Raw genomic sequence first — 10710 nt, 5'->3', positions numbered from 1 at the left:
CTAGGAGGAATTACATGGACTTCAGTTACTTTATTGTTCTCTCTTAAAGTTAGGGGTTTTGTATAATAATGCTGTAGAATACACAAGATAACTTTGGTCTGTAATTAGTGGAATGAAGGATTGTACAACCCATTCTACAACACAAACTACGTGAAAATAATCACATCCTAAGAGATTGACTGGGTTTGCAAATGAGTGTATTTTTCATCCTTCATTTACATACTGTACAGCTCATTAAATAGGAAAATGTCTTTGCACAAACCATGATTGAGTAGCAGACTCATTAAGCCTTTAGATACAATATTAACTCTTTTATTAATTGCTACATACAGTAAACCTTACAAGATAGATTGTACAGGCTCCTTTCTGTTTCAACAACAGCTTCTTACCAATTGTTTTTGCAGATCTATGTACTGCTACTATATCATACAGCTAAGAATCTTCATTGGGGATTGTCTATCTATTGATTTTCAGCCTTCTTCTCATGGCCATCTTTGACAATGACATTCCTAAAGAGAGTCAGAAGTGGCTTTTGACCTCTCTCATCCCAAGACTTCATAAAGCCTCCATAGCGCTTGTCTTTCAGTGGTACACTCCATCGAAAGTGGCCGAAATTGTAATCTTCCTCATCTTTCTTCACCTCTTCTTCAGGCAAACCATTGTCCATGTTTTCCTGGAGCACATCTTCAATGTTCAGAAACTGCAATGGCTGGAGATGCACATGGTCAAGATCTAAGTTCTTTGGTCCCCTGCCCCACCTGAAATGGTTCATTTTGTAACTCTTCCCATCTTTCTTCTTGAGATCTTCCAGCATCTCCTCTTCACCTACTTCAATTGGCTTTACTGGGTAATCAAAACCAATAGATGCTTCACGCTTCAGTTCAGGACCGATGTTCTCCAATGACTCATCATCAAAGCTATTTGGGTACACCTTAATGGGCCTCCTCTTCCTGCCCATCGGCTTCCCCCAGCGGAAATGTTCCATAGAGTAGGATCTTTTATCATCCTCTCTTGGAAATGGAGCTTCCATCTCCTTACTTTCTATTTGAGAGGTCTGGGACTCTACAGCAGGGAGGTTGTTCAGGAAATTCCGAACAGGTTCATCTTCTCGTTTGTTGTCTGAAATCTCAGTGTTATTGCCTCTTTTTTTCCCAAATTTGTTCCAGCGGAAATGACCCATAACATAATTCCTGATGCTTTCTTCAATTGGCTGCAGGTGGCCATTTCCAGGGTAGACAGGGGATTCAAGTGTATTGTCCACTTTGCAGGCTTCAATACATTCCTGTTGAGAACAAATGGAAGATGAATTGTTACTGTCATACGTATATTTTTGATGTATGTTGACTTGAACATAGTTTATCAAAATATCATATTCAATGCTGGTCTCACAGAATCACAAAATTGTAAGTGCAGAAGGAGGCCTCATGTCTCATCTGCAACAACTCTCCAAATGAGCACCTTGCTTAGTTCCATTCTCCTGCCTGCTCTCCTTAACCCTGCGCATTATTCCTTTTCAAATAGCCATCTAATTCCCTTTGGAATGCCTAGGTTGAGTCATAGATTCATAGAGTCACAGAGATGTACAGCATGGAAAAAGACACTTTGGTCCAATTCATTCATGCTGACCAGACAACCTAAATTAATTTAGTCTCATTTGCCAGTATTCAGCCTATATCCCTCTAAATGGTTCCCAATTCATGTACCCATCCAGATGGCTTGTAAGTGTTGTAATTGTACCAGCCTCCACCATCTCATCACTCGATACACACACCACCCTCTGTGTGAAAAAGTTGACCCTGAGGTCCCTTTTAGATCTTTTCCCTCTCACCTTAAACCTATGCCCTCTAGTTTTGGATTCCCCTACCCTGGCAGAAAAGACCTTGACTATTCGCCCAATTCTTGCCCCTCATTATTTTATAAACTTCTATAAGGTCACCCCTCAGCCTCCAATGCTCCAGAGAAAATAGACCCAATCTATTCAGCCTCTCCCTATTGCTCAAAACCTCCAACCCTGCAACATTGTTGTAAATCTTTTCTGACCCCTTTCAAGTTTCACAACATCTTTCCTATTGGGAGGACAACAGAACTTAACACACTATTCTAAAAGTGGCCTAACCAATGCCCTGCACAGTCGCTGCACAACATTCTAACTCCTATACTCAATGCATTGACCAATAAATGCAAGCATATTCTTATCCTTTTACCCGCAACTCCACTTTCAAGGAACTATGAACCCGCACTCCAAGGAACCTGTCTCCATCACAATGTCAAAGTCTTCCAGAATTTAAACACTCGCTGTGTGAAGAAATTTTTTCCTGATATCACTTTTGCTTTGTTATTAATTACTTTAAATCAGTGTTCTCTGGTTTTTGATCCTTTTATGAATGGGAACAGTTTCTCCCTATCTACGATGTTCAGGCCCATCATGATTTTGAAAATTTCTGTCAAATCACATCTCTTGAATAAATTTGTTTTCATCACTGAAATTCCTCATCCCTGCAATCACTAACATAAATCTCTTTTGCACTTGCTCCAATGTGATCACAGTCCTTTTAAAGTGTGGTGGTCAGAACTGGATGCAATCTCCAGCTGAGGTCAAATTAGTGTTTTAACAACAGAGGTCGCAGCACTGATCCTTGCAAAACACCACTGATCACAGACCTCCAAAACACCCCTCCACAACAATCCTCTATCTTCCATGACCAAACCAATTTGGTATTCAACTTGCCAACTCACTGTAAATTCCATGCAATGCAGGGGAGGTGACCGTGCCAGATGAGATTGACTTCAAACAGATCCAGCAACACGACTGGGCATCCATGAGGCACCGTGGGCCATCAACAGCAGCAGAATTATACTGTAACCTCATGGCCCAGCATATCCCCCACTCAACCGTCACCATCAAGCCAGGGGTTCAACCCTGGTTTAATGGAGAGTGCAGGAGGTCATGCCAGGAGCAGTACCAGGCATACCTGAAGATGAGGTATCAACCTGGTGAAGCCACCAAACAGGACTACTTGCACGCCAAACAGCGAAAGCAGCAAGTGATAGACAGAGCTACGTGATCCCACAACCAATGGATCAGATCTAAGCTCTGCAGTCCTGCCACATCCAGTTGTGAATGGTGGTGGACAATTAAACAACTCACTGGAGGAGGAGGCTCCACAAATATCTCCATCCCCAATGATGGAAGAGCCCAGCACATCAGTGCAAAAGATATGACTGAAGCATTCACAGCAATCTTCAGCCAGAAATGCCTTTTGGATGATCCATCTTGACCTCCTCCAGTGGTCCCTAGCATTACAGATACAGTCTTCAGCCAATTCGATTCACTCCGTGTGATATCAAGAAAAGGTTGCTGACACTGGATACTACAAAGGCGATGGACCCTGATAACAGTTTGGCAATAGTACTGAAGACTTGTGCTCCAGAACTTGCCGTTTCCTGGCCAAGCTGTTCCAGTACAGTTACAACACTGGTATCTACCCAACAATGTGGAAACTTGCCCAGGTAAATCCTGTACTTAAAAAGCAGGACGAATCCAACCCGGCCAATTATCGCCCCATCAGTCGAAAGTGATGGAAGGTGTCATATGGAATTATGATCACTGTTCCCAAAATGCTCTCCCACTGAAAGTTTTATTACCTGGCCCAGTATGGCTAATATGGCTCCTTCCCTATTTGGACTATCCACATGTTGTTTCAAGAATTCTTCCTGAATGCATCTAACAAATTCTACCCCATCTAAGCCCCCGGTACAAAGTGAGTCCAGTGAATATTGGGGGAATTAAAATCACCCGCTACAAATAACCATGTTGTTTTTACATTTTCCATGATCTGCCTACATATCTGTCCCTTCATCTCCCACTGGCTATTGGGAGGCCAAGAGTATAACCCCATAATAGTGATACACCTTTCTTATTCCTAACTTCTACCAATATTGTCTGGATGAGCCTTCCAAGCAGTCCACTCTTAGTTCTCACCTTAACTCCCCGCCCCATTTCCATCCCTCTCTTTCTCATCCGAAACATTTAAATCCTGGAACATTGAGCTACCAGTCCTGCCCTTCTTTTAACCGAGTTTCTGCACTGGCTACCACATCATTGTTCCGTGTACTATTCAAAGCAAAGGATGATGTTGGTCAATGAATGATTTGTGACTGGAAGGTAGTATCCATTGGGTTCTGTAAGGCTTAGAATTGAGTCTCCTGCTTTTTTTGGTATATATTAATGATATGTGGTCCAACGTGAGAGAAATAAGTAAGAGGTTTGGAGACGATGCGGAAATTGGCCATGTGGTTGATAATGAGAAAAAGGTCTGAAGATTTCAGGAAGATATCAATGAACTGTACGGACAGGAGTACTGTACTTACAGAAGGTTAACAAGGCAATGGAGTAGACTATAATTAGTTGGATACTGAAAGGGGTAACGAAGTAGAGACATTGGAATGAATATCCACAGATCCCTTAAGGGAGTATACCACTGTATGAAATAGGAGCAGAAATCGAGGCCATTGAAACTTTTGAACCTCCTCTTTGTATCAGTCTCCATTATACAGGATACTAATAGCATTCAAAAATATACAAAATAATGAAGATGCTAAAGGAGGAGGGATGAAATGAATGCAATAACTGTCACAAGAGAAAAACTACTAGTGAAACTAATGGGGCTAAAGGTCGATAAATCGGATAAGATTAAGAAAAACCCCAAGACATTCTATACTTATGTGAGGAACAACAGGATGGCCAGAATGAGGGTAGGGCCGATCAGGGATAGTGGAGGGACCTTGTGCATGGAGTCGGAGGAGGTAGGGGAGGTCCTAAATGAATGCTTTGCTTCAGTATTCACCAGTGAGAACGACCTTGACATCTGTGAGGACAGCGTGAAAAAGGCTGATATGCTCGAACAGGTTGATGTTAGGAAGGAGGATATGCTAGATATTTTGAAAACCATGAGGATAGATAAGTCCCTGGGCCAGACGGGATATACCCAAGATTACTATGGGGAGTGAGGGAAGAGATTGCTGCGCCTTTGGCGATGATTTTTGCGTCCTCACTGTCTACTGGAGTAGTACCTGATGATTGGAGGTTGGCAAATGTTATTCCCTTGTTCGAGAAAGGGAGTAGGGATAATCCTGGAAATTACAGACCAGTCAGTCTTACTTCTGTGGTGGGAAAATTATTGGAGAGGATTCTGAGAGATAGTATTTATGATTATTTGGAAAAGCACCGTTTGATTAGAAATAGCATGGCTTTGTGATGGGCAGGTCATGCCTCACAAGCCTTATTGAATTTTTTGAGGATGTGACAAAACACATTCATGAAGGCAGAGCAGTGAATGTGGTGTATATGGATTTCAGCAAGACATTTGATAAGGTTCCCCATGGTAGGCTCATTCAGAAAGTAAGGAGGCATGGGATTCAGGGAAATTTAGCTGTCTGGATACAAAACTGGCTGTCCAATAGAAGACAGAGGATGGTAGTAGATGGAAAGTATTCAGCCTGGAGCCTGGTGACCAGTGGTGTTCCGCAGGGATCTGTTCCGGGACCCATGCTCTTTGTGATCTTTATAAATAACTTGGATGAGGAAGTGGAAGGGTAGGTTAGTAAGTTTGCCGATGACACGAAGGTTGGTGGAGTTGTGGACAGCGTGGAGGGCTGTCGTAGGTTGCAACACGACATTGACAGGATGCAGAGCTGGGCAAAGAAGTGGCAGATGGAATTCAACCCAGAAAAGTGTGAAGTGATTCATTTTGGAAGGTTGAATTTAAATGCAGAATACAGGGCTAAAGGCAGGATTCTTGGCAGTGTGGAGGAACAGAAGGATCTTGGGGGCCCATGTCCATATATCCCTCAAAGTTGTTACCCAAGTTGATAGGGTTTTTAATAAGGCTTATGGTGTTGGCTTTCATTGGCAGGGGAATTGAGTTTAAAAGCCATGAGGTTATGCTGCAGCTCTATAAAACCCTGGTTAGACCACACTTGGAATATTGTGTTCAGTTCTGGTTACCTCATTATAAGAAGGATGTGGAAGCTTTAGAGAGGGTGCAGAGGAGATTTACCAGAATGCTGCCTGGACTGGAGGGCAGGTCTATGAGGAAAGGTTGAGGGAGCTAGTGTTTTTCTCATTGGAGCGAAGAAGGATGAGCAGTGACTTGATAGAGGTGTATAAGATGATGAGAGGCGCCTATAGAGTGGATACCCAGAGACTTTTTCCCAGGGCGGAAATGACTATTACGAGGGGTCATAGTTTTAAGGTGATTGGAGGAAGGTATAGGGGAGATGTCAGAGGTAGGTTCTTCACACAGAGAATGGTGGGTGCATGGAATGCACTGCCGGCAGTAGTAGTGGAGTCAGATACATTAGGGACATGTAAGCAACTCTTGGATAGGCACATCGATGATAGTATAATGTAGGGTATGCAGGGTAGTTTGATCTTAGAGTAGGATGATAGGTTGGCACAATGTCGTGGGCCGAAGGGCCTGTACAGTGCTATACTGTTCTATGTTCTATTTCTAATTCTCCTAGACCTGATGGGTTGCATCCTAGGATTTTAAAGCAAGTAGTGATATGTCTCATCTACCAGACACACTTAAGAAATTCACTGAAAACCCTTAGGCAGCACCTTCTAAAACCCGCAACCACTTCCATCTAGAAGGACAAGGGCAGCAGGTAATTGGGAACAGCACCACCTGCAAGTTCCCCTCCAAGCCACTCACCACCCTGACTTGGAAATATATCACCATTTCTTCAGTATCACTGGGTCAAAATCCTGGAATTCCCTCCATAAGAGCATTGTGGGTCAACCTACAGCTGGTGGACTGCAGCAGTTCAAGAAGGCAGCTTGCTACCATCTTCTCAAGGGGCGACTAGGGACGGGAAATAAATGCTGGCCAGCCAGTGACATGCCCGTCCCACAAGCAAATAAATTTTTTAAAAGGTGCAGTGATACTAGATGCACTGATAGTAGTCTTCCGGGAATCTTTAGATTCTGGAAAAGTTGTAGAGGATTAGAATACTACCAATATCACACCCTTTTTCAAAAGGGGAGGGAGGCAAAACCCAGGTCACCACAGGTCAGTTAGTTTCGCATTTTTCATTGGAAAAATGTTAGAGTCCTTTATATCTGAGGCTATCGATGATACAAATATCTCAGCAAGGGCCCAGCAATCATTTCCCTAGCTTCCCACAGAGTTCAAGGGTACACTTGATGAGGTCCCAGGGATTTATCCACCTTTATGTGTTTTAAGATGCCCAGCATATCCTCCTCTATAATATGGACGTTTTTCAATATGTTGCTATTTATTTCCTCAAGTTCTCTATCTTCCATATCCTTCTCCACAGTAAACAGTCATGCAAAATACTCATCTAGTATTTTCCCCATCGCCACATGTAGGCAGCCTCACTGATCTTTAAGGGGCCCTATTCTCTCCCTCGTTACTCTTTTATCCTTAATTTATTCAGTGTCATAGAGTGATACAGCATAGAAACAGGGCCTTCAGCACACTCTGGTCTATGCTGACGATGGTGCTCACTCAGTTAGTTCCAACTGCCTGCATTTGGTCTATATCTCTCTAAACCCTTCCCATCCATGTATCTATCACGTATTTTTTAAAATGTTGCTAAAGTACCTGCTTCAACCACTTTCTCTGGCAGCCCGTTCTATATACGCACCACTCTCTGCATGAAGAAGTTGCCCCTCAGGTCCTTCTTAAATCTTTCACCTCTCACCTTAAACCTATACCTTCTAGTTTTCAATTCCCCATCCCCAGGATAAAAAAACTATATGCATACATCCTATCAATGCCCCTCATGATTTTATACACCTCAATAAGGTTATCCCTCATTCTCCTATGTTCCAAGAAATAAAGTCCTATCCTGGCCAACCTCTCCCTATAACTCAGGCCTACTAGTCCTTGCAGCATTCTCGTAAATCTTCTTTGCACACTTTCCAGTTTAACTATGTCTTTCCTATATCAGGGTTACCAAAACTGTATACAGTACTCCAAATGCGGCCTTACCAACAATTTATACACCTGTAACATAATGTCCCAACTCCTATACTCAATGCCTCAACTGATGAAGGCCAGCATACTAAATGCCTTCTTCACCACCCCATCTACCTGTGACGTCGCTTTCGACGAACTATGCACTTGTACTCCTAGATCCCTCTGTTCCACAACACCCCTCAGGACCTTACCATTTACTGTATAAGATCTACCTTGGTTTGACTTTCCAAAATGCAACACCTCACACTTATCTGTATTGAATTGCATTTGCCAATCCTCAACCCACTTCCCATCTGATCAAGATCCCTCTGTAATTTTTGATAACCTTCTTCATTATCAACAATACTTCCTAATTTTGTATCATCCGCAAACTTACTAATCTTGCCTTGTACATTCACATCCAGATCATTTATGTAAATAACAAATTTGTCGAATCTCTTTGGATTCTTCTTAACCCTATTTGCCAAAGCTATCTCATGTCCCATTTTTGCCCTCCTGATTTCCCTCTTAAGTATACTTCTACCGCCTTTATACTCTTTGAGGGATTCACTGGAACCCTGAGCTCTATACCTGACATTTGCTTCCTTCTTTTTCTTGACCAAAACCTCAATTTCTCTAGTCACCCCGCATTCCCTGCACCTACCAGCCTTGCCCTTCACCCTATCAAGAATATACTGTCTCTGGAATCTCATTATCTCATTTTTGAAGGCTTCCCATTTTCCAGCCATCCTTATACCTGCAAATATCCACCCCAATCAACTTTTGATAGTTCTTACCTAATACTGTCAAAATTGGCCTTACACCAATTTAGAACTTTCACTTATAGATCCGGTCTATCCTCTTCCATAACTAACTTTAATAGAATTATGGTCACTGGCCCCAAAGTGCTGTCCACTGACACCTCAGTCACCTGCCCTGCCTTATTTCCCAAGAGTAGGTCAAGTTTTGCTCCTTGACTAGTAGATACATCCATATATAGAAGAAATTTTTCTTGTACACACTTAACAAATTCCTGTCCATCCTAGCCCAGTGCCAGTACCAGTACGGCAGTACCAGTCTATGTTTGAAAAGTTAAAAACCCCTACCATAACCACCCTATTATTCTTACAGAAAACTGAGGTCTCCTTACAAGTTTGTTTCTCAATTTTCCACTATCGGCAGGTACAATCCCAATCAGGTGATCATCCCTTTCCTCTTTCTCAGTTCCATCCAAATAACTTTCCTGGAAATATTCCCAGGAATATCCTCCATAAGTACAACCATAATATTATCCCTTATCAAAAACTCTCTCTCCTCTCGCTCGCCCCCTTCTATCTTTCCTATAGCATCTATACCCTAGAATATTACCTGCTAGTCCTATCCATCCCTGAACCAAGTCTCTGTAATCACTGTGTTATCCCAGTCCCATGTTCCCAACCATGCCCTGAGTTCATCTGCCTTACCTGTTAGGCCTCTTGCATTGAAATAAATGCAGTTTAATTTATCAGTCCGAACTCGTTCTCTGCTTTGTTCCTGCCTGCCCTGACTGTTTGACTTGCTCCTTTTCCCAACTTCACCAGTCTCGGACTAATCTCTTTTCTGACTATCCCCTGGGTCACCAAACCACCCACCCGACAATCCCTAACCCCACCCCCAGCAAGTAGTTTAATCCTCTTGAGCAGCTCTATCTAAGTCCCCACCAGTCTATTAGTCCCCTTCCAACTCAGATGCAGTCCATCCTTCACAGGTCACTTTTGCCACAGAAGAGATTCCAGTGATTGAAAAATGTGTATCCTTCTCTCCTGCATCAGCTCCTCAGCCATGTATTCATCTGTTGTATCCTCCTATTCCTATTCTAACTAGCTCATAGCATCGGGAGTAATCCAGGTATTACTACCCTCGAGGACCTACTTTTTAAATTCCTGCCTAACTTTCTATATTCTCTCCTCAGAATCTTATCCTTTTCTCTTCATATGCTGTTAGTTCCAATGTGTATAATGATCTCCTGCTAGTCCCTCTCCCCTTTGAGAATATTCTACACCCTCTCCAAGATATCCTGGATCCTGGCACCAGGGAGGTAACACACCATTCTGATGTCTCGTTGTTGGCCACAGAAACATATCTCGCTGTCTCTGACTAGAGAGTGCTCTACCACAATCAATCGCTTGGAACCTGACATACCCCATGTTACATTTGAGCCAATCATGCTGCCAGAAACCTGGTTGTCAGTGCTACATTCCCCTGAGAGTCCCTCACCCCCTATATTTTCCAAAATAGTATACTTGTTTGAGATGGGGATCACCACAGGAGACTCTGGCACTATCTGCCTACCTCTCCTACTTTTCCTAGAGGCAGCCCATCTACCTGATTGTATCCGAGACAACAAGGTGCAGGGCTGGATGAACACAGCAGGCCAAGCAGCATCATAGGAGCAGAGAGGCTGACGTTTCGGGCCTAGACCCTTCATCAGAAAAGGGGGAGGGGAAGGGGGTTTTGAAATAAATAGGGAGAGAGTGGGAGGCGGATAGAAGAGGGATAGAGGAGAGGATAGGTGGAGAGGAAACAAACAGGTCGAAGAGGCGGGGATGGAGCCAGTAAAGTTCAGTGTAGGTAGGGAGTTAGGAAGGGGATAGGTCAGTCCAGGGAGGACGGACAGGTCAAGGGGGCGGGATGAGGTTGGTCAGTAGGAGATGGAGGTGCAGCTTGAGGTGGGAGGAGGGGATAG

General features: G+C 43.2%; 1 protein-coding gene across 1 annotated transcript; it reads right to left on the bottom strand.

Annotated features, from left to right (window-relative positions):
- Positions 1-290: 290 nt before the first annotated feature.
- pomca (proopiomelanocortin a) lies at positions 291-4000 on the bottom strand. Its single transcript, XM_020522284.2, has 2 exons — positions 3983-4000; positions 291-1282 (listed from the first exon to the last, which is right to left on the bottom strand). Exons 1-2 carry the CDS (start codon positions 3998-4000, stop codon positions 461-463), a joined length of 840 nt encoding a protein of 279 aa, XP_020377873.2. The 3' UTR covers positions 291-460.
- Between the last annotated feature and the right edge of the window lie 6710 nt (positions 4001-10710).

Source organism: Rhincodon typus, chromosome 9 (genome assembly GCF_021869965.1).
Source record: "Rhincodon typus isolate 14 chromosome 9, sRhiTyp1.1, whole genome shotgun sequence".
NCBI lineage: Eukaryota > Metazoa > Chordata > Chondrichthyes > Orectolobiformes > Rhincodontidae > Rhincodon > Rhincodon typus.
Note: the sequence above shows the minus strand (reverse complement) of the source record. Positions and strands in the feature narration are given on the sequence as shown.